Source organism: Hypomesus nipponensis, chromosome 18 (genome assembly GCF_054491055.1).
Source record: "Hypomesus nipponensis isolate SF chromosome 18, ASM5449105v1, whole genome shotgun sequence".
Taxonomy (NCBI): domain Eukaryota; kingdom Metazoa; phylum Chordata; class Actinopteri; order Osmeriformes; family Osmeridae; genus Hypomesus; species Hypomesus nipponensis.
In genome coordinates this window covers 2,756,152-2,780,381 of record NC_140378.1, presented here as the reverse complement: position 1 = coordinate 2,780,381, position 24,230 = coordinate 2,756,152, and the positions used below count along the sequence as shown (strand labels likewise).

Genomic DNA, 24,230 nt, shown 5'->3' with positions numbered 1-24,230 from the left:
GAGGCTGGGGGTACTGAAGTTCCAGAAACCAGGGCTGGCTCTGGTTGTGTGACTTAGGGAGAGACCGGATCAAAGACAGGAAGAAGAGAAAACGGAGCTTGGGGGACAACCAACCCCCTCTGACTGGCAGGGAGACCAGGGGAGAGACCAGGTGGAGCGACTTTGTGAGTGTCTGACAGGGGGAGACCAAGAGAGAGAGAGAAAGGGGGAGCTTCCCCCAGGGCGATGTGTGAGGTGGTGAGAGTCCACTGCAGACCCAAACAGCAGAGAGAGGAAGAGAGAGCGTGAGTGTGTCTGTGCAGCCATGGCAGGGGACCTGGTGGTGGGGATGCTGTACAACCTGATGTTTCCTCTCCTCCTGCTAGCAGGTGAGTGGGCTGGCTGAACTCACGTTTGTCCTGTTGTCCCTTTGTAAGCTATGGGAATACAGCATGATACCGGAAAATAGGAGACAGTTTATTAACTACACATGTGATGCTGATGGTTGTATTAGAGTACAGTCGTGAGGTTACAAGTCTTTCCAAAAACTGTCTAATTAACTGAAAGATTTAAACTATTGTAGGACAAAAACTTAAAAAATGCTATAATAAGGTTGTGTTGATACATTCATCCGTTTATTCTTGTTTGCCCAAATGGCCACTGTGCGATGATTTTACCATAGGAAACAGGATCAGTGTGTAGCGATGTACTGGTGTGTATTGTGAAAGTGTGAACATGATGACTCTTCTTTTCTATAGGGAAATATTAATACATGTAATAAATAACTCTGATACTAATCATAATATCACTATTCATACACATATTTAGTAATGAGTTTGTCTTTAAAGTTTGTCATTACACATGCTAAATAAAACACAGTTGAGAAATTCTGCGGCTGTGTACGAATGTGTTCGATATCGGATTAGCTGTAGCTAAAGTGTTTTATACCAGTGACCTTTGATCTTTTCATGGGAAGCCTCTTTGCAATGATATCTGACCTATGCTTCCAGTCTGTTGATTGAGCGAAGGGTTTTTTGTGTGCATATTTGTTTGTGGAGTGTGTGACGTGCCTTTTATCTTTGTATCTCAGCAACATCTTTTCGCTACAATGGTCTGTCAGTGGTGTATTTCCTGTACCTGCTCACCCTGCCCTTACTCCCCAACCCCACCCTCACCTCCATGAAAGGTAACGCATCTTAGAATCACCAAGCTGGCATGTCTGTGTCTTTGTGTGTGTGTGTATTTACATAGTGGAAGGAGTAAATATGGTCTTGTAATGTGCCATAGCAAGTATACAAGACCTTGTGTGTTTCTGTTTGTGTGTGTGTGTGGGAGCGAGAGAGAGAGAGAGAGAGAGAGAGAGAGAGAGAGAAAGAAAGAGAAAGAGAGAGAGAGAGAGAGAGAGAGAGAGAGAGAGAGAGAGAGAGAGAGAGAGAGAGAGAGAGAGAGAGAGAGAGAGAGGGAAAGATAGGCATTGATTGACGATACATGCTGATGAATTAATGTATCATTCTGAGCCGTGAGTAAAGAAGAAACGACCGTTAGCGCTTATCAATTATGTATAACCTGGTAATACTAATTACATTGAGAGGAATTAAAAGTAGTGGTGTCAGCATTTGTGGGCGCTTTTCTTGCATGCAGGCCTGTTTGAGTCTAAGAAACTTCTGGATTCTTAGATGACTCCACATGCTTCTAGACTGTGCTACCATGCTGACATGACATCACTCTGAGGGCAGAGTGGTGAGGGGATTAAACAGATCATATTAGACCTGATGGAGGGGGAAAGGTTTAAATGAAACAAAGCTTTTAGTAAAAAAAACAAAAACAAAAAACACATCGGAAACACATTTGCTGGCTCAGCTCCTACTGTAACTGTAGTTGTTTTGACAGCTGTGTAATTGTCCAACACAGAGGATTAGACTTGGTCTGTAGATGGGTGGAATAGAGGATGTTTATACATAATATGTATAGATAATATAAGTATGTACAATTACATTACTTTTTAAAAGTATGCTTCAACCCTATTTATTTACTCAAAAGCAGGTGTGGTTTCATCTGTAGCCAGAGAGCATACAATTCTTACTTCCACTTAGTAGTAACTTTTTAATTGAGGCCACATCTTCAATCTTCCCGTTAAGTACGATTACACCTTGGGGTTGGCTTCGCCAATGTCAAGATCCCAAACGAAGATTTTGTACTTTATACTTAAATGACGAACACCTCTCTTCTGGATGGCAGTATTCTAATTAGTTTTCCCTGTCTTCCTATCACAGTATCCTGCAGTACTCTCTCCACAAATCTATCTATCTGCCTCCACAATCCTCCACGGGACAACTATGCTAGCAGGTTTTAATTATGCAGTTATGTTTTATAGCTAATTTCTGCTGCATTCCATCCATTTTAATGGTTATAGATAGTGATGTCTATAGTGTAGCGACGCCTGTACTCTCTCTGTCTTGGTCTGAGTCTCCCTACATAGTCTGTATACCAGGCCTGTGTGCCCGAGACTAGTGTCAGAAATATAGAGTAATATATGTGTTCAGTAGGCTACTGTAGACAGTACACTATGTAAGTAGACAGGTTACTTGTAGCCTACTGAACACATTGTGAGCCTGGACTACATGGCTGCAATTGATGTCACCATCAACAATTAAACCTTCCATCTGCTCTTCTCCTCTCCTCTCTTCCTCTCCTCCCCTCTACCTTCTTTCCTCCTCTTCTCTGTGCTGTATGAAGGGAGTACAGGCAGGTTCCTGGTGTTGATCTGTTCCACCAGTGTGACCTTCCTAGCTCTGCAGTGTTTCATGCAGATCACCTTTGCCTACGTTCCCCAAAACTGTAAGACCCATCCCCACTTCCTTCACTAACTAATCCATGTTCAGCTGCAATCCAAAACTAACCTTCTTTTATCACTTCAGACTTTGAGAGTATACTGTAATACAGTAATGAACTAGTTTGTAACAAGTACATGTCACAAGTAAAGTGAGACCATGCTGTGTTTGTTCAACAGCCACAGAATTTACAGAGAATGTTTTCTACCATCTGGGCATTGTACGGTAGGACCACATCCTTGTTCTAAAATAATTTTAAAAGTCTGTGATACCACCAGCATAAGTCTAAACTTGCTGTGTGGGTGTGGGTGTGTGTGTCCAGTTTCAGTGTGGTGGATCCAGGTAACATTGTTCGTCTCCTGGCTCCAGACCTGGGGCTCTTCCTTTCTGGACTCTTTCTGCTCCGCCTCTGCAAGAAGCTGCTGCGCCCCGCTCCCCAGATCAGTTTCCATGACAACTGCATCACCTCCTCTGAGGTAGGCACCTTAGGCCTCATGTGTAAATGTTGCGTACGCACAAAAAGCTTGCGTATGCTGTTTTTCACGCACACAGTGTGATGTATAAAGATTAACTTGAGAATGTGCGGGCCGTCACGGAAACTTTTGAGCGGACGTGAGAATGTGCGGACCGTCCGCAAAGTCTTGTCTGGCTCTGTAACATGGCGAATTCTTACTGAAAAGTGCCGAAACTCACCAAACATTATAAAATAACGTTTCCACTATAGTTACTGTCATATGTCTATGACGTTGACTATTCAAAAAACGTAATAATAAATTTGATCATTAATGTGGATGATCACATCAAAATGCCAAAACCCCAAATGGGAAATGCTATAGGCCTATAGCCTACTGTTTAATCCGCCACCAATAACTTCTGTTAAACTTCAGGGTGTCAAACGAACGACAAAATCACTCAGGAAATGCATGTCACGCTAACCCTATTGCTGCCATGCTGTTTGCTACGATGCGCCAGTTTTACATCGGACCATTTCTTCGTGTTCTGTTCGGGTCATTCAGACCCATCAGTCATTGTAACCCACCGTCGTATTGCGCCAACTTTAGGCTACTGCATACAAAAAGAAAGTGAGCATTTTCTTTTAACCGGGCTGTCTCAGACCCTCCACATTGTGAAGGTTAAAAGAAAATTATTTTTATTTATTTTTGTATTGGGTGAAATTGGGTAAACACAACGATTAGTTAAGAACCTTTGAAACATGTCACCCGAAGGCAGCACAAGGGTTAATTTCTGCCATGGTCCGGTTCTCCGAACCCACAGCATTTTATGGTGGCTACGGGTGCACACCACAGCAACGTATACAGAAGCAAACAAAAGTTGAAAACACAACAACATTAACACACAACATAACGACCTTAACAAAAACAAAACATTTACAAAAACGCTAAATTTCAAAAACTATCTAGTCTACTAGGCTACTTACAACACAACAGCATTGGTTAACACCACCAACATCAGCCGGGGAACACCGCAGCATTAGCCGAGAACACAACATCATTAGCCGAGAACACAACATCATTAGCCGAGAACACCGCAGCATTAGCCGAGAACACTAGCACAAAACACAACGACATTTGCAGAAACGCATTTCAAGATCACACCAAATCGTTCTCCAGACCACTAAGGCCGGGCAGTCCATGCAAAGTGAGGTGTTTTACCTGTTGTTGTAAAATCAAGTGAAGTAAATTAACTAGGCCTACGGGACCACGCTTACTTAGCCTACCTCTTGGAGGTTTGCAATCGAACATAACGCCGTAAGCCTACAACATCACTGAAACTAAGAGAGGGCGAGCATTTTGTAAAACATAGGCCTATGATTATAACTAAAATATAATTAAACCAACTTTCATTGGTGAATTTTAGTTGTGTTCTTGTTTGATGTTCTTGATTTGAATGATTTCAAATTGACTGGCTGTCAAAAAGTTCGTTTTTATTTTGGTGAGAACACATTTACTGCAATTCCACTTTGCACTGCCCTAGTGGTCTTGAGAACGATTTGGTGTGAACTTGAAATTGCAGCATTTCTGCAAATGTCATTGTTCTTTGTGCTAATGCTGTGGTGTTCTCGGCTAATGCTGTTATGTTCTCGGCTAATGCTGGTGTGTTCTCGGCTGATGTTGGTGGTGTGAACTAATGCTGTTGTGTTGTAAGTAGTAGATTGTTTTTTTTAAATGTAGGCCTAGCGTTTTTATAAATGTTTTGTTTTAGTTAATGTCGTTGTGTTGTGTGTTAATGTTGTGTTTTCAACTTTTGTTTGCTTTGCTAATGTTGCTGTGGTGTGCACCCGTGGGCCACCGTAGCATTTGGCCCTATAATGATAATAATGATTTTATTTGTAATGCACTTTACATTTAGCTAAATCTTTAAGTGCTACAGGTTAAAAACAAGAAAGGTCTTAAATAGTTTTCCACAAAATTCAGATTCAGACAAAGAAATTACCTCAGGAGCTCATTTATAGGCTATCTGCATATTCATTTATGGGACGAGGCAAGGCTGGGTTAGTGGCTTGTTCACGTGTGGTCAAACTCACGTTGATTGTGATTTATAGAGGAAATGTGCGCAGGACTTATGACCGGTTTTATTCATGTGAATATTTCTGTGCATAGGTACTTTTCAAGTTTTGGCCATACGCCATCTTCTGGTATTAAAGCTGCGCTTTTATTCTGGTATGAAAGCTGCTCTTTTATACACAAGGCCCCTGGACAGGAGAGGTGGAGAGAGAGAGGGTGAGAGTGAAAGAGAAAAAACTAGCTAAAGAGAGATAGCGAGGGAGAAATTCAACCCAATGTCCGTGTGACCACAGCAGGAAGAAGAAGTGTCGGATACAGAGTCTGAGGGTGGAAGTGACATCACAGACGGCTCATCCTGTGACACCTCAGATGAGAGCACACCGGTCCAGTCAGCCCCGCCACAGTTTGTCACAAAGCTGTTGGTGTTTGCTGCAGGGGTCCGACTCGTCCTGTCCACCATCATGAACACTGCAGGGAAGGTGGTGGTCACCATACTGCTGGGCCTGGCTGGTAGGACCCCCATACTACAGAACCCTCTACTCCCATTCTAGAAAACCCTCTACTACCATATTAGAGAACCCTATACCCCCATACTAGAGAACCCTATACCCCCATACTACAGAACTCATAATGCCCATACTAAAGATCCCTACTCCACCACACTTATATATACCATACCCACTCTTCCCTCCCTGCAGGCATCGCCCTGCCCTCCCTGACGTCTGGGGTGTATTTCGGGACATTCTTGGGCCTAGTGTGGTGGTGGGTGTTTGGGCGCTCCATCAACCTCCTAGTCTTCAGCACCCTGTGTGTGTTCATGGCCATCTTCAGCGCTGGGCACCTTCTGGCCCTCTACCTCTACCAGCTGCCCCTGGCCCAGCAGCTTGTGCCCCCCCACGACGTCTACGCCAGGTAGACCCCACGGGGCTGGGCAGGGGAGGGTATCTGTCCACGGCATCGAGCCGGAGTCAAGTTTGGTGTGATAACTTTGATATTGTTTAGTATTCACATCTCTCCGTTGTGCTGCTACTTCGAAAACACACCAACGACCCTGCTACTCCTAACCCCTCCCTTGAGCCTCTTTGACCTTTCTCTCTCTTCCATCCACCCCCCCCCCCCACACACACACACACACACACACACACACACACACACACTCCCCAGGTTGTTTGGCATGACAGCGTTCATCCACACCAACCAGTCAGAGCCCTACAGCCTGGGCTTGCACGCTGACACTAGCTGGCCTGTGTTCACCAACCCACTGGCTCTGCTGCTGCTGTACTACACCCTGGTGGCCTTGCTGCACAAGTGGGTCCACCTCAGCGAGGAACAGGTACCAAAACCCACCGCTTGGTGTGTGTGCGTTTGTGTGTGTGTCAGGGGACATGTGTGGGTTTTCAGCATTGCGTGTGTGGCTGGTAGGTCACAGAGGAGAAGCCGGAGACTCCAGTGGAGAGCCCTGAGCAGGAGCCTCCAAACTTCTGTAAGATCATGTACATCCCTGGAGACAGGAACGAGGTGAGGAACCCCTCAAGAACATTTGAACATGTTCCTGCTGTGTTAACATTTCCAACAAAATCTCTGTTCTGATATTTGAGTTTGAGCATAAATCCTGTGTTTGTTCTTTATTTGGCACTCTCATTCACAGCTTCTAACCAGCACAGACGAAGAGACCTATCTACCAGACGAGGTAACCATGATGATTCTTGAGAAGGAAACCAAAGAATGGATTGGTTAACAAACCTCAGTTCAATTTACCTTTTTTGTCATGACGACTTTTATTCTACTTGAATTTTCCTCAGTGATTATTGATCTCTACTGTTTTCATGAGGGCTTGTGTTGACGGTGTGGTGTGTATTCCTGCTCCCCAGCCCATGGTGCTAGTGGTGGGGACTTCCTGGCATGACCTGCGCAGCCACCAGCTGGGCTCACGGCTGGGTGAGGGTGGCTACACCAACTGCTACCCTCCCCAGTATGAAGGAGCAGACTCACTGTCAGAAGGTACCAACTGTCTTCTCTATGTCTCCATGGAGTTAAGCTTTAGTTTAGTAGCTAGTGTTGTAGGTAATGTGGTGCCCCCAAAAGAACAAAGACATAAATGATTTAGTGATTGGTTCTGAGTTGTCTGAAAGGTATTGTATAATTACCGTGCAATCTCCTCTCATTTCCTTTCATTTGCTTTTATTCCCTCCCCTCCCCACTCCTCCCTTGTTCCCTCTTCTCCCCTCTTTTATCCATTCCCTTCCTCAGAGTTAGACACAGAAGCAGAGGAGAAAGAGAGGACTGAGTTATCAGGAAGTGGCGTCGAGACTCCTCCCCCCACGCCGGCCCCCAGTGGTCTGGTTGTATTTGGTCTGCTGGTCATGAAACACAGCTACGTTAGCGCCCTCATCATCATGATGGTACCCAGCCTCACTCTGCATGTTTACAATATGGATCAGACTCTTAGAGTTACCATGTGGGTTGAGAACTATGATGTATTCTTCTGTATGTAATATGGGTTTTATACATTTTTGTTTACAGTACAATACGCAGGCTTACAGGGAGAAGCACGTTTTGTTATATTTTCTGAAATAAAATAGGAGTGGCTTTGAAGGGAGGGGTGGGTTTGATTCCTTTTGAACTCGAGCTGAAATTGGTTGGCTCGCAAACGTAGCTACCCTGCTTTTAGGGTCTTTATGCTACTGACCTTGGACTATGCGTCCCTGTTTCCCAGGTGTGGAGCATCACCTACAACAGCTGGTTGACCTTTGCCCTGCTGGTGTGGTCCTGCGCCATCTGGATGATGCGTGACCGACGGCGCTACGCCATGCTTAGCGCACCCTTCCTGGCGGTGTACGGCACAGTTCTGGTGGGCGCGGCCTGGCTCAGCGGGCTGAGACTGAGCAGGGATGAGCTCTACCCCCACCTGCACCCCGCCATGGTGGTAGACTTTGACCTCAGCAGCTCCTCTGCACCCTGCGCCCACCTGGGAGCCAAGGTCAGGGAGCAGAGGTCACAGGGTCGAGCCGGAGGGTGTCGTTTTTCTGCTTCTCTGTGCTGTTTGCTGATGGCTCCCTGTGTCTCCAGGTGTGCTATGCCTTCAGTTTCTGGCTGCTGTTCCGTCAGCAACTGCTGGAGCGAAAGGAGGAGCAGAGCCAGCAGGAGATGGAGACTCTGGATGAAGTTAAAGTTCTGCCACGTACTTCACCGCCTTTTCCACTTCCCTTCTGGAAATGATCCGTTCATCATTCCGTCTCCAAGCAGCAATAACGTATCGTTATAACATACCCTCTCCCTCTTTCCTTGTTTTTCACTTTCTTCTTCATTACCATCACCCCCCTCCCACCACCCCGTGCCCACCTCTCCTCACCCCTCTCCCCCCCTCTCCCCCACCCCCCCCACCCCCCTCAGCGGAGGAACCAGAAACCTCCCCCCTGGTCTCTCTGCTGGGCAAGGAGCTGAGGGGCTTCCTAGTGAAGTACTGGATCCTGTTCTGCTGCTCCATGTTCTTCGTGGTCAGCTTCTCGGGGAAGGTCATGGTCTACAAGATCCTCTATATCGTCCTCTTCCTCTTCTGCGTCATACTCTACCAGGTGGTAAAGCCCTCTGTGTTTGTGTGTGTGGGTGTGCTTGTCCCTACCTTTCATCTGAGAAACTAGAGATGCATTCAGCGTATCTACGTAAAAACAAAGCAGCGCTTAACAAGTTGTTTACAAACCTGGAGTGAGTAGAAGGAATCGAGTTGTGACACGTCCCCCCTTTCCTCACCCTCTCTTCCTGCCACCTCACTTCCCCCCTCCCTCCCCCCTCTTCCTGCACCTCTCAGAAGTCCCTCATCAATACGCTGGCTGTTATGAGTATTGATTCTGATTCATAAACACAGACACAAACATTTCTGCTGCTGTTTTCCCTGTTTCTGCCCTTCTAGTGTTTCTGCTGACCTGGTAAAGTGGCCACTAAGAGCTGCCTAATGGCCTGGCCTAGCCTCACACAGAGACTGATCACCCACATAAACCTGTGTTTCTCTGCTATTCCTGCGTCCCCACTTGTTGTCCTCCACTTAAGAAGGCCATGGGAGTGCTTCATAATAAGCATTAGCTGATCGAGAATTTTGAACAGCAGACTTTTGACCCGAGTTGACATCTGAAACACGACCCCGTCGAGTCATCCCCTTTCCTTCTGCCTGTTGCTGACTCTCATCCTCTCCCTCATCCTCTCCGCTCTCGGACCTCTATCCCTCCGTCAGGTTCGTTACGACGTGTGGCGCCGGGTGCTGAAGTACTTCTGGGCGGTGGTGGTGGGCTACTCCATGCTGGTGCTCATCGCCATCTACATGTACCAGTTCAGGAGTGTCTCTGGCCTCTTCAGGCAGATCATGGGCATGTCAGAGGAGGGGTGAGGCTCACGTGGGTCAAAGGTCAAATCTGAACAGGCCTTGAAATGGCATGGCTGGGACCAATCAAAAGAATCTCTGTCACTGTATGTCTCTGTCTACTGAGCCTTTACTCCGCGCGCGCCCGCGCGTGTGTGTCTGCCGTCCCGCTGCAGCCTGCGTGACCTGGGTCTGGAGCAGTACGACACGGTGGAGCTGTTTGCCAAGATCCTGCTCCCCGCCACCTTCCTGCTGGCCTGCATCCTGCAGCTGCACTACTTCAACAGCGACTTCCTGGAGCTCACGGACCTTGACAACGTCCCTGTCCGCCAGGGGGCAGACAGGTCAGCCACCAACCTGTAGCTGGTCTCCACTGCAGTTGGGAGGATGGAAACCGATCCTATTTCATGATTCTTTCATATAATCTCCATGGTTATGTTTTCCATATAGGACATGGCCTGTCGGGTTGCAGTTACCAGCCTTGAAAAGTCCCACCGCTCTGCAGCAAACGGCAGATTGCTTTGTGGTGGATGGATGGTAACTCAGCCTAACAGTGTGTGTGGTTGTTGTGTTCATGTGTTCCGCACCCAGAGAGAAGGAGCTGAGGAACTCAGTCAGTGTGATCTCTGACACGTAAGAGCCAGCCCATTGTTTCCCTATCTGGCATGATGCACTGCTGATCACTTTTAATGGTGAAGTACACTCACATGCACCAGGAAGGTCAACTAGGTGATTTCTAGAAATGTCTTTGGTGGTCCCTTTGGGAGAATTTAAAGACGTTAAAGAACGACTGTTGTAAAAGAACCAGAGAAGGTTTTTCCAGAAGGTTCTCCCGAAGGTACAACCTAAGAAGCCCCTTTGGAAACTGCTCCAAAAGAGTGTGCTGCTTCTCAACTGGCTGCACACCTCGCTGCTTTACACACACAGCTGGCTCACTCCGAGAAGACTTAGCTGAGCAGAATCAATAACTGGAGGCAAGGGAAAGATATTCTCACATTGTGATGAGTACATAGAGGTGCCATTATGAGAACAGAGAGATATACACATTTGTTTTCATTTTTCCTCATCCAACCAAGCACATTAATCACATTGCGTTAACATAATGCCCTGCCTGAAATTGTTGATGGGATATACCTGTCAAGTAAAATATAGTCTAGTTGACTTCTGATTCTAAAATGAATCCTTACCTCCTCAGGATCAAAGAGAACATTGAGAAGCTCCAGCAAAGGTAACAGATCCTTATCTCGGATTGGATTGTGAAGTTATTAATCTACAGTAACTACATCCCAGCACTGCAATTAGCGTGCTGAACCCAATAATACAGAGTCTGACTGTGGTGTTTCTACTCTGTCTTCTACTGGCAGACTGGTGAAGGAGCAGCAGAGCGGGGAGAGCCAGGAAACCCTGGACAGTATCGGGCTGTCCACGTCCTCTGAAGGGAAAGATGCACGGCAGGAAGAGAAAGGTATCGGGCAAATTACTGGTACACTGGTGTCATCCACCAGTACCAGTGTATTCAATTGGTCTCTGAACCCAAACAGGAGCCGGGAGGCTTTTACCTCGGTGAAGTACCACATTAGAATCTCAGGCTTTAGATTGGCCGACTAGCATAGGGGTTTGGAGCCTCATCTGTCCCTCAGTGTTTTAGTTTTGTGTACATTTGTGTGCCTTTTTGTCTCAGGCAACCCAGGGGAATCCATGGGCAAGTGGACGCGGATTGTAGACCAAGCCAGCCTGTTGTTGCTGCAAGGCCTGCTAGGTCTCCAAAGGGCCCAGGAGATGGGCTGGAGAATCCTAGAGCTCCACAGCCTCAAGATTGTCTCCACTGTTATCATCTGGGTATCCTTGCAAGAGGTCCGAGCATATGTGTGTGTGTGTGTGTGTGATGTGCCTTCACGTAGTCACCATCCTTCTATAACTGCTCATTTTACAAGGTGCATATGTGCTGCTACTAAAAGTGTGCCTGTGTGCTCCAGGTGTCCCTGATGAACTTCCTGTTCCTGGTGTTGTGGACTCTGGCTCTGCCCACGCCCCGACTCCGGCCCCTCGCCTCCAGCGTATCCTGTGTGTGGGCCTGCATCATGGTGGTGTGTAAGATGATGTATCAGCTCAAAGTCATCAAGCCTCTCGACTACTCCTCCAACTGCACCGACGTGAGTCCAGCGCTATATATATCGTTACCAAACACTGTCTGGAGATTCCTATGTGTGCGTGTGTACTGTAATGTGTGTCTGTGTTGCAGCATTTGTTATCAGTCAATGGAACAGATCCGGTTCTGGAGGGGAACATGGCTGAGCTGCTGAAGAGGTCAGTTCTATACGTGGAACCTGTGGATCCAGCCGTGTGGTGTGGAGAGCTGAGGAAGTGTGAGGATCGGATCCTTCAATGCCTGCGGGTAGGACTCCCTCTCCCGCCTCGGGAAAACTCACACACCTGCAGATCGAACTAAGGAACTAAGGAACACAAACTACAAAGAGTGACATATTTGCCCCAATTATGATTTTTCTAGACACAAGGATTCTTCAAATTAATTGGGGGTTTGGTGTTTCTTCTGTGTGTGTGCATGTGTGTGTGGAGGGGCTTTCTAGATATTTAACCTGTAATGTTGTTGATCGTTCTGTGACTCTCCCAAAAGTTTCTTTAAAGTTCTAAGGGTTCCGTGTTCTATGCCTTCTCAGAACCACCTGATGGTTCTGGGCGTGCTTCTGTTTGAGGTGACCGTGCACCGTCACCAGCTCTACTACCGTCTCCATAACGACCTGAAGACCCCTCCGTTCAGCATCATCTTCCAAGGAATCACCCGGCAACACCTGGACCAAGGCATCCTACCCTGCCTCAAGTACATGGTCAACTACGCCTACTACAAGTTTGGACTGGAGGTACCTCAGGGTTAAAATCTGAATTTCATAATCAGACTTGACCGACTTATATGGGACCATGCCAACAGCAAGTTTGTATATGACTATATTTCCCAATATGTGACTGACATTTCCTCCAGCCTATAATATGTGGACTTACCACTTTCTCCCAGGTGTGCTTAATCGTGGCAGTGAATGTGATTGGCCAGCGTATGGATTTCTACGCACTGCTACACTCCTGCGCGCTATTGGCTGTCCTATCCCGGCGTCGCAGAAAGGCCATTGGGGAGGTTTGGCTCAAGTACTGCTACTTCACAACAGGCCTGATGATCCTCCAGTACCTGCTCTGCATCGGACTGCCCCCTGCCTTCTGCCTCGGTAACACAATGCCTCAGTGTCTCACAAGCAGTCACTCTGATGAAAGGAGTAAAGAGAAATACCTTGCGCTGACTTTTAAAGGCATGTCCACCCAAAACAGTAACTGAGCTGTGTTGTGTTCTTGTGGCCTCCCCCCCTTTCCTCCCCTCCTCCTCTCTGTCAGACTACCCCTGGAGGACCTCCAGCCAGCCTCTGACCTCCAACATCATCAAGTGGTTCTACTTGCCAGACTTTGCCATGAGGCCCGACCCTTCCTTCATCCTCTGTGAGTCAGTCTGCCTCACCATATACGGTGGCACAAAAACATCAGAACCGACAGATTTGAAATCTGTTATAGGATGATCATTAGTTTGCCATGATTTGGTCTTTTCTTGTGAATTTTACCATCAAGTAGTTGTGACATGGAAGAAAGCAGGACTGCCATTTGAGGAAGTTGTGTTTTGTGTGCAGATGACCACTTCCTGTTGCTGTGTGCGGCGCTGCAGTTGCACGTGTTTCAGGAGGAGAACCGTGCGGCCGTGCGGCTCCTGGCAGGGGAGAACGTGGAGATCAGCCGCAGCCTGGACCCCTGCTCCCTCAACCAGTATATCCCTGTTAACAACTTCCTCCACTGCAGGTCTGGGACACACACACACTCACACACACACACACAGACACACACACACAACCACACTCACACACAGAAACACACATCATAAAAACCTTGCTTTTCCCCCTGCGTGTCCACTCCCTCCAGGTCCTACTTGGACATGGTGAAGGTGTTTGCATTCAGCTACTTCTTCTGGCTGGTGTTGTGTCTTATCTTCATCACGGGCACAACACGCATCAACATCTTCTGCCTGGGCTACCTGGTGGCCTGTTTCTACTTCATGTTGTTTGGGGGCAGCCTGCTCATGCAGCCAGTGCGCTACATCCTGCGTCTGTGGGACTGGCTGATTGGCTACACCTGCTTCGTCATCGCCATGAAGAACCTGTTATCTGTAAGTCTGCTCTTCTCTCTGGCAGTTGACGCCGATGTTTATTATGGAGCCAGAGTGCTGTTGGGATGAAGGAGTTTCCTTTACGTCATGGGCATCACATGCACTTATGGAAAGACAGGCTATTGTTAATACACCTCTTCATAGTGTTGCTAATGTGCGTGTGCATCCCAGCTTGGCTCCTGTGCGTACCTGGACAGCCTGCTGAAAAATGGTTGCTGGCTCATCCAGGCCTTCAGCATGGTCTGCACCATCAAGGGCTACGATATCCGTAAGAGCATCTCTTAAATAAACAGCAACCCTTCTGTTTCAGTGTATACCGTCTTGCATGTACTGTACTGTAAAGCACCTTGAGCTGCAATTCCTGTAGGAAATGTGCTATATAAATAAAGTCTTACTTACTTACTTACTTACTTACTTACTTACTGTGTGAGTAGTCTCATCTCTGGACGTATGTGTTCATTCCCCCGTGTGATCAAGCGGCCCCGGATGACAAATGTGAGCTGCCGGAGGGCGAGGCTGGTATCGTGTGGGACGCCATCTGCTTCACTGTCCTCCTAGTGCAGAGACGAGTCTTCCTCAGCTACTACTTCCTGTACGTGGTGTCAGACCTCAGGGCCTCCAAGATCCTAGCCGCCAGGTCAGTCTCCAGATTTTGCCCGTTTTTGTTTTTGTTCTTAGTAGTCCTCGGATGGCGCTGTGTCACTCATGACGTCTATGTGTACGTTTGGCTTCAAGTTCGCCTCTCTGAGGCCAACTGACCAGCAGGGTCAATGGGGTTAGCATTTGAGGGTTCTTTCCCTCTCTGTGGTTTCCAGGGGAGCTGAGCTGTTTGAGGCCAAGGTGAAGAAGCTGGTGGCTGCCAGGTTGGAGATGGAGAAGAAATCTGTGGAGACGCTGAAGAAACAGTAAGAAACGGATCCCATCTCACAGATGCCTACACTCCCCATTCAAGTTAAAGGAGGACAGGCTAGAACTGTAAGGCTTTACTAAACAGGAGACATTGTACTGTATGTGTACTTTGGTGATCTCTTCTCTCTCTAGGATGGAGAAGATCAAGTCCAAGGAGAAGAGTCATCCTGCAGGACCTTCCGGAAAAACAGCACCCCCTGCAGTCCAGGACACACATGGTAAAATCCAGAATCACATGGTTATTAAGTTCTCAGTGCCTCAGTGCCATTTCTCAGTGCCGTTTTCACTGAGTGAATGACTACATGGAGCCATGGATGAAGGAGTGAAGGAGGGACTGTGTTTTCCAGATGGGAGTGTGGGAAAAGAGAGTGGAGGACAGGGAGACCAGGGTCAGTGGTGGAAGCCCTGGGTCTCCCAGCCTACAGGTGAGTGCTCTGTCAGAACAGGACTGTACGTTCAGAGGCACAGAGGCAGGGCTGAGGCATTTTCACCCTTCGTCCAGTGATTCGTGATCACAGTGGTCGAGTGCATTGTAGAAAATACAATTGCCATTGAGTACTGCTAAAAGATTATTTTCCTGGGTCCTCCAGTGGGGGACTCTTGTGGATATCACCTGTTTGAGAGTGACAGTGAAGAAGAGGAGGAGGAGGTTCAAGAGAGCAAAGAGGAAGATGCACCACCTAAGAAGAAAACTGCCTTTCAGGTGAAATTCGCTGATGCGCCATGTTGTATGAAAGTTACCCCATAAACACTGATCATGGGCATAAATATTTCTGCGATAAATATAAACCTGCAGGCTGCGTGTGTGTGTGTGTGTGGTCCTCAGCTTGCCTATGATGCCTGGGTCACCAGCTCCAAGGCAGCACTGAAAGGACATAAGAAGGAGGAGAAGAAGATGAAAAAGGAGGAGAAGAGGAGAGCAAAGAGAGAGCTCCAGAGACAGCAGGGTAAAAGTGAGGGACCGCAGAGCACAGTACCATATCTGCTGAGGTATGTGTTCTTCTGTAACGTTATGTACTTTGTGTATGTGTGCTTGTGTGCCTGTGTGTCTGTGTGTGTGTGTGTACTCTCCCAGGTATCGACAGAGCAGACTCCAGCGAGGATGAGTTGGAAGAAAGCTGTCCGAATGAAGATGGCGATGAGGAGAAAGGTCTGTGCTATTTTCTGCTGGAGTACAGTATGGCTGTTTTTTCCACTGTTGGCTCATTTAGGATGACATCACCTGCATTAGAATGACCTCATCTGAACGGATCTTCTAAGACATGTTGCTCCTCCCACAGAGAATATTCTCCAGCGCTGTCTGGACAGTCTCAGGTTTGGATGGGTCGTCCTCCTGTCGCTGATTGATGACCTCACAGAGGGCCTGAACTCCTTTTGCAAAAACAACCTGGCCATTTCTAAGGTGCTGCGCTTTGAGAGGGCCCTGCTGAACGAGCAGCAAAAGAAGGTAGGACCTCTCCACAGGCAGCAGCGCAGCTAGACTACACAACCACACCTCTGACAGTCTCTTCAAGTCCTGTCCTCCAGAGCCAGATTTATGCAGAACTCCGGATGAATATAAATGCTAAAATTGTTACAAATACTGTATCTATTCAAATATCTACTCTCCCTCCCTCCCTCCCTCCCTCCCTCCCTCCCTCCCTCCCTCCCTCCCTCCCTCCCTCCCTCCCTCCCTCCCTCCCTCCCTCCCTCCCTCCCTCCCTCCCTCCCTCCCTCCCTCCCTCCCTCCCTCCCTCCCTCCCTCCCTCCCCCCCTCCCTCCCCTCCTCCCTCCCCCCCTCCCTCCCCCCCTCCCTCCCTCCCTCCCTCCCTCCCTCCCTCCCTCCCTCCCTCCCTCCCTCCCTCCCTCCCTCCCTCCCTCCCTCCCTCCCTCCCTCCCTCCCTCCCTCCCTCCCTCCCTCCCTCCGCCCCGCAGGGTAAGGAAGTGTCTCAGGACAGCGTGCAGCGTTTCTATGACAACTGGAGGTCCAGACAGAGCACGCTGGCCTCGCTGGATGACGAGGAGGAGGTGCCTCTGACCCCCGCCTCCTCGCCCCCGCCCCTCCCCTCCTCCCCCCGGGGCTACGCCAAGCTGAGGCACGCCCATTCCAAGCTGTCCTGGGGCAGCAGCATCTCCAGGTCGGCTGTTACACATGACCATAGCCACGTGCGAAAAAACATACACATTTTTGTTTTGGCACTAAAGGATGTGTGTGCGGGGGGGGGGGTGGCCTGTTGGTGTGTTTCGTCCCAGCTGCATGACAGACGAGACCCTGCTGATGTCTCGTCAGCCCACCCAGGATGACCTGGAAGACCCTCCTCTCCTGGAGCTTCCCGTCCACGAGCTCAGACGCAAGCTCCTCAGGACAGCCAATGTGGAGAGCGACGAGCCTCCTCCCAGGTCAGGGGTCAGGGGGTACGTGTTTGTTTTCATGTCTGGTCTCAGGTCTCCCCTCTCCTTCCTGTCAGAAAGGAGTGTCTCTTTTGACCCCTGGCTGTATGTCTGGGTATGACTGTCCAACAGCCTTGAAGATGCCACTCCGGAGAGGGAGGACAGAGAGACAGAGCCCCAGTTGAAAGAGGAGGAACAGGAGGCGCAGAAGCAGGGGGAGGAGGTGGACACGGCTGACCAAGAGGAGGAGTGGAGAGAGGGAGCACAGGGACAGGAGCGGTGGAGAGAAGAAGAGGAGGAGGAAGAAGAGAAAGCTGATCTCCTGGAGGTCGTGGACCGTGAGGGGCTGAGCGTGGATCTCCCAGACTCCCCCAGGCCTTTGAGCCAGGAGACCAGGAACCTCACCGCCAGCGAGCTCCTTCTTAACAAGTGGGTCATCATGGGATATGTTGTTTTTAAATGTATTAGCTCGTCCAGAAACCATTCCTGTCCACAGAGGCTTGAATAAATACACACCGCTCCTTGGTTTTCTGAACACCAACATACTGTTGCATGATATTGTTATTATTATTTCATTATGTAATTGCAATAATAATGAATTTGCGATCCACGGCTGTGCTGATGTTGTTTGGACATCGCTTTGTACCAAAGGTTCAGCTGAATTCATATTAATGTAAATGGTGTTGTGGGCACGATCACGCTATTTAACCTTGCCAATTAAGATTTATTTGTCTTTTTACGCATTATTATTCTGTCCTATATTTCTCTCGGCCCCCTTCTCCCCTGCAGCATGTTTGACAATGATGAGATCGGCGAGTCGGATAAGTTCTACCAGTCTCTGCCCAGACACCTGCGCCTGTCGCTGGCCCTCTACAACATCATGGTGTCCCAGTCGGAGATGCTGTGCTACTTTGTCATCATCCTCAACCACGTGGTGTCTGCCTCGATACTCACCCTGATCCTCCCCGTCCTCATCTTCCTCTGGGCCATGCTGTCTGTCCCCAGGCCCACCAAACGCTTCTGGATGGCTGCTATCATATACACAGAGGTACACACACACACACACACACACACGTACTGTACAGACAGTACATGCACATCTAAATGTGTTCTGAACAGCATGCTGTGTGATTCCCCTCTCTCCCAGCTGACTGTGGTGGTGAAGTATTTCTTCCAGTTTGGCTTCTTCCCCTGGACCACCTCAGCCTACCGTGGCATCAACGCAGACCGCCCCTTCGCCCTGCCCAACATCGTCGGCGTGGAGAAGAAAGACGGATATGTCCTTTTCGACCTGATTCAACTGCTCGCTCTCTTCTTCCATCGCTCCATCCTTAAGGTCTACTGACTGACTGTGTGTGTGTGTGTGTGTGTGTGTATTTGTATCTGATAGTAGAGATACAACCCCCACGTCTGAATAAAAGTGTGTGTCAGCGAATATGTGATAATACATCCTGCTATGTGAACCAACTGGCTCCTACTCCTTCCAGACAATAGACAAGCCAAGCTCTGTGCTGTTGATGTCACTGCCTCACTTTCCTGCCTGTCCTGTCCTCACCTCTGCAGTGCCACGGCTTGTGGGACAACAAAGAGGTGGAGATGCCTGACTTCTTCAAGAAGCTGAAGAAGAAGACAGAGAAGAAGAAGATGGCAGGAGAGAGAGGAGGAGAGAAGGGGGCAGGGAAGCGGCGGGTGCCATTCCTTCCCCTCCAGGCCTCCACTACATCATGGTTTTGCAGACGGAAGGGGGACAGCTCCACAGACAACGGTACACGGGTCTAGCATGTTCTTACAGATACATCACACTAGTGGGGCTCTATGAAGGGTCACATATACAGTACTGACACATTGACAGGTGGATTTATTTATTGAAGTGGATCATCTAAAGTCAAAGTTCACTAAGAAACCTTTTTGGACTAGTTTAGCGTTGTGTGTTTCATCATTCCTACCTGATTGAATTCTGTTTTGACCTGGCTGCCTGTCAACGGACTGCCACTAATCGACAGGAGGCGTGCAGGTTAAGAAGCGCCACTCCAAGAGGAGGAGAGGCCACTCTAAGGTTCCCCTGACCAGGAAAGAGAGAATCAAGCAGCAGATCAGAGAGAGGATGCTGGAGGCCAAGGCTGCAGTCATAGAAGTGTAAGCACTTAGATTCAAACAAAATCACTTCTTAAAAAAAAAAATCAAAATCCTAATCTGACACTGAGTGGTCATTGGGTAAGCATCTCTAACTGGGATGTTCGTTTGATATTCACCCGTGTTGTCTCCACAGAGCCCTGCACATCTACCTTCCCATCAGGCAGTTCTTTTATGACATCATCCACCCCGAGTACAGCCCAGTGTGTGACGTGTACACTCTTATGTTCATCGTCGATGTCGTCAACTTCATCGTCATCATATTCGGATACTGGGCCTTTGGGGTTAGTACCTGTGAAGTTGGAGAGAGGATAAAAGACATGTCTCCTCTCCTTTTAAAATACCGTCCTCTCTGTACTCTCCTCTCCTGACCTGTGCGTTGTCGTCCCCTCAGAAACACAGTGCATCGGCAGACATCACAGAGTCTCTGTCTGAGGACCAGGTTCCTGAGGCCTTCCTGGTGATGCTGCTGATCCAGTTTGGCACCATGATCGTGGACCGGGCCCTTTATCTAAAGAAGACCCTGATGGGGAAGTGTGTGTTTCAAGTGGGCCTGGTGTTTGGAATCCACTTCTGGATGTTCTTCATCTTGCCTGGGGTCACAGAGAGGTCTGAGTTCTCCAACTGAAAAAGCAGTGTTGCCCAAATTAGATGTTAACATACTGAATTTGACGGCAGTGACTATTGGATGGGAACTCGTGATTAGGTTAACTTAGGACCTGGCTAGGTTACAGTTTGGTTTATTTCAGATGTATGGTTTAAGTCAGGGCCATCCCAAGGATCACAGAGTTCAATTTGATGTTGATGTCCAAAGAATTTTCTCTGTGTGTATGTGTAAGAAGCCTTGTCTGACCTATGATGTCTGATGTTACTGGGTTCCCCTACATGTTTCAGGAGGTTCAACCAGAACAAAGTGGCCCAGCTCTGGTACTTCGTAAAGTGTATCTACTTTGGCCTGTCAGCCTATCAGATCAAGTGTGGCTACCCCAACCGCGTCTTGGGAAACTTCCTCACCAAGAACTACAACTTCCTCAACCTCTTCCTTTTCCAGGGGTGAGGACGGTTCACCTCTCAGATGGATCAATCTCAGAAATACTCAGTAGTGGACACGAGCCAAATGATATGAGTTACCTAGCCTTCCACCTCCTCTCTCCCCACGCACTCAGCTTCCGGATGGTTCCATTCCTGACTGAGATGCGGGCGGTGATGGACTGGGTCTGGACCGACACCACCCTCAGCCTGTCCAGCTGGATCTGTGTGGAGGACATCTACGCCAACATCTTCATCATCAGGTGCGGGAGGGAGTCGGAGAAGGTCAGTGTGCACATGTGCTCCCCCCAGACTAGATCTGCAACACAAATTGCTCGTGTGAATCAATGAGGAATTTGAATGCAACGTCAACACAAGATCGAGTGCTCTAGTCGAACACAGTCTGGTTTCTGGAGATCATACCAGTGATGTGTTGCTCCAGAAATACCCCCACGTGCCTGGTCAGAAGAAGAAGAGGGTGGTGAAGTATGGGATGGGAGGCTTCATCATCTTCGCACTCATTTGCATCATCTGGTTCCCTCTTCTCTTCATGTCATTGGTCAAATCAGTGGCAGGGGTGATCAATCAGCCTCTTGATGTGTCCATCCAGCTAGGCATAGCAGGATATGAGGTAAGCAGTAACCGACTAAAATAGGAACTCTTAATCTGTCTCTGCCCTCTCCCCTGCTCCTCCGACTGCTGACCAGTGATGACATGTGTGTGTGTGCGCGTGTCTGCCCTCACAGCCTCTGTTCACCATGAGTGCCCAAGAGCAGAACCTGGTTCCATACTCTGGAGCAGGCTTCAACCGTCTTACCAACCGCTATGCCACTCACCCAGTAAGCCTTCCCGTCACCCCCCTGAACCCAAACCTGAAATTCACCTGTCTGCCTTCATCCATGTCCCCTCTCTGTCTCTCTCTTTCACTCCACACCCCCCCCCCCTGGCCATCCCTCCTTCTCCCTCCCCCAGTCAGCGATGCAGTTCATAGTGAACTACGGGGCCGAGGACCTTGTGACGGCTAAGCTCAAGAGTGATGCCAGTCTGCTGTGGACCATCAGCCCAGCCAGCAGGGAAGCCATGATCCAGGAGCTCAGCAACTCCTCCCACATATACATCACCCTCAGTTGGACACTGCTCAGGTGGAGCATGCTCACTAGCACCAGCCCCTGGACTTCTATGTGTATGGCCTCAAATATGCTTTTACGTTTGTGTGTGAGTGTGTGTCTCTGTGTGTGTGTGTGTCGTGTCCAGAAATGCCTCTCTGTCGGAGCACGCAGAGTCAGTGGGAGAACACACTGTGAAGTATGAGGACCAAGTGCTGAGAGACGGATTAGTCCGGATGCTTAAAGGGACACACAGTGAACCTGTGTGAGTCATCACAAATTCCAGCTCTTGCTGACTTTGAGGCTTTTGGAGCCCTTTATCAATAAAAACCCATCAAACAAACCACCTTTGTAGAGAAGATTTGACCTTCCCTTGTTGTTCAGTCTCTCTTGTTCCGCTTGACAGGATTATTCACAACCTACTACCCAAGTTCATCCGAGGGCCCTCTGGCCCAGAATCCAAGATGGCGTCCAGACTACAGGTCGGTAAGTAGTAACACCCTGACTCTGTCACTCCAACACAGGGAATGGAAGTTCCTGTAGAAGTTCCAGTAGAATGGAAGTTCCAATGGTTTCTATCCAAGGGTCATCAGGCTTCTGAATGGACATTGATATGGACATTGATACATTTCTCAATGGTCACTTTACATTGATACATTTCTCACTAGTCACTTAACACATTATCACTTTCAGTTCATTATTGCACTACTGCACTAACTTACCCCACTTGTCTTAGGTTAGTTAGGTCTATAAGGTTAGTATAGGTCATTATGTGTATTAGAGGTCTAGTACATTGCATTGTATATTGCAAAGCATTTTTTATATTTAGGAGATTTATTATTATTTTATTTCTATTCTATTTTAGCTTATCATAGATGTAATCCATATTCTAAGTACTTATGTTATAGTGTGCCAGGTTGCTTTGCGTTGTCTTGTCCCAAGAATTTCAGTGCCTAGTCTGACCTTGTGTTGTTCTGTGCACCTGACAATAAAAACTTGAAACTAGATGGACTGTATATAATACATAAAAGGCTTACAAAGCGTTTCTCAGGTTTGAACATAGTTACACATTTTACATACAGGTATGTGTCTCAGCCCTTTGGTCACAAACACCACACATGCCTCTCTTTCTTTTCTCCACTTTCTACAACTCCTCTTTCGGCCTTTTCCTTGCTGACCCACCTTGTCGTTCTCTGCCTCTCTATACTTCTCTGTTCCTCCTTTGTTTCCATATGTTCCTCCCAGAACACTCTGACCGGCCAGACGACATAAAAACCTTCGCCTTCTTCCGCCCCCTGGCCATAAAGCTGCAGCACAGCAATGGGACTGAGGGGGGTCAGTGGTGGGTGGTGGAGGAGTGTGCTCCAGGTCCCATCCATGTCCAGAGCAGCTGTGGCAGCATTGAGATAGGGGTGTTCAACAACAAGGTCAGCCCATCCAGTTTGGGCTTCCTGGCAGGACACGGGTAGGTCACACACGCATACCACACATAGGCTATACACACACGCACACGACACGTATACGCATACCACACACGCAATTGTGACATCCCCAGAGGGCCAGACCAGGAAGAGCGGCCCTTACAGCCCGGTCATGGGCATTAACGTTGAGCTGTTTCCCGCTCCCTAAGCAAAATGGCTGACGGCTCAGGAGGGAGTAGAGCCTTAAGCCAGAGGGAGACTGAGAGAGAAAGGGTGAGAGCCAGTCACCAGCATGAATACTCCTGGCAGATAACATAATAGTTACATAATAGTTTTGGGGTGCCCCACGAAGAGGCGTGAGCGGCCAACAAGGGTGGATCGAAGCACCCTGGAAGACCAGTTTTCTGTTGTTACTTTTTGTTTAATTTAAAACGCATTGTTTTCTGCCTGAGGTCTCGTGAATTGTATTTGTCTCAGTGGTCTGACTCACTGGTTGTCACAACATATATACACACATACACACCCAGGCCTCCTTTTACCTAAAACCCTTGATCTCTCCTTCTCTTCCACAGCATTGTGGGTCTGTACATGTCAGTGGTGTTGGTCATCGGGAAATTTGTCCGGGAGTTCTTCAACGGGATTTCACGTTCTATCATGTTTGAGGAACTGCCTTGTGTAGACCGTGTTCTGAAGCTCTGTACAGACATCTTTGTGGTGAGGGAGACAGGTGAGATGGAGCTGGAGGAAACACTGGTTGAGAAGCTTATCTTCCTCTACCGCTCACCAGAGACCATGATCAAGATGACCAGAGAGAAGAAGGACAGCTAAAGCTGGGTGGCCCAGAAGGTTCCCTTGGAAGCTTTCACCAGGCTACATCTGACCGGAATATATTAGGTTTAACCATGATGGCCATAGCTCAAACTAATCTTGATTGGTGGCGGGCGATGCAAATTCCAACTATTTAAAATATTGAGACTTTTATCCAGCAAAAGCATGGAGCTGCCATCTTGAAATATCTATTCCTGACAGGGCAGAGACAGACATCATCGCTATCATAGAGAACAGTAGATCAAACACTTTCTTATTGTTCACCGTCAGTTCTCTCAAGTTCACATTGTGATTGCAAAAAATGCATGCATTTTTAACTACTGACTGTTTTTACAATGTTTTACAACAGCAGGCCATAATCCCTTCAAAATATGTGACCATGTCAAGCCTATTCATTAAGTGCAGATCAATCATTTCCAGTGACATACTTTTGGTCTCTAACCTCATGTTGCCCTGTACTATTCTCTCTGTACATGATGCTTATTCCTCATTTGACGTCAAAATAAAGTATTTGTGTGAATATAGTACT

General features: G+C 48.2%; 1 protein-coding gene across 1 annotated transcript; it reads left to right on the top strand.

The window, feature by feature from the left end:
• Positions 1-304: 304 nt before the first annotated feature.
• LOC146250846 (piezo-type mechanosensitive ion channel component 2) lies at positions 305-24,201 on the top strand. The gene is made up of 52 exons (XM_084681337.1): positions 305-368; positions 1,070-1,165; positions 2,990-3,035; positions 3,133-3,286; positions 5,629-5,845; positions 6,034-6,247; positions 6,575-6,668; positions 6,758-6,853; positions 6,984-7,025; positions 7,207-7,336; positions 7,586-7,737; positions 8,052-8,315; positions 8,405-8,516; positions 8,729-8,910; positions 9,564-9,712; positions 9,866-10,033; positions 10,281-10,306; positions 11,371-11,543; positions 11,666-11,842; positions 11,932-12,084; positions 12,368-12,568; positions 12,721-12,925; positions 13,089-13,190; positions 13,376-13,541; positions 13,662-13,905; positions 14,077-14,173; positions 14,383-14,542; positions 14,721-14,810; positions 14,947-15,032; positions 15,162-15,239; positions 15,405-15,517; positions 15,641-15,761; positions 15,890-15,964; positions 16,095-16,261; positions 16,729-16,931; positions 17,047-17,193; positions 17,317-17,613; positions 17,974-18,232; positions 18,332-18,520; positions 18,748-18,949; positions 19,188-19,320; positions 19,454-19,601; positions 19,712-19,926; positions 20,212-20,370; positions 20,484-20,631; positions 20,789-20,977; positions 21,093-21,185; positions 21,319-21,488; positions 21,601-21,717; positions 21,859-21,938; positions 22,698-22,917; positions 23,446-24,201. Exons 1-52 carry the CDS (start codon positions 305-307, stop codon positions 23,699-23,701), a joined length of 7,839 nt encoding a protein of 2,612 aa, XP_084537463.1. The 3' UTR covers positions 23,702-24,201.
• Positions 24,202-24,230: the final 29 nt, after the last annotated feature.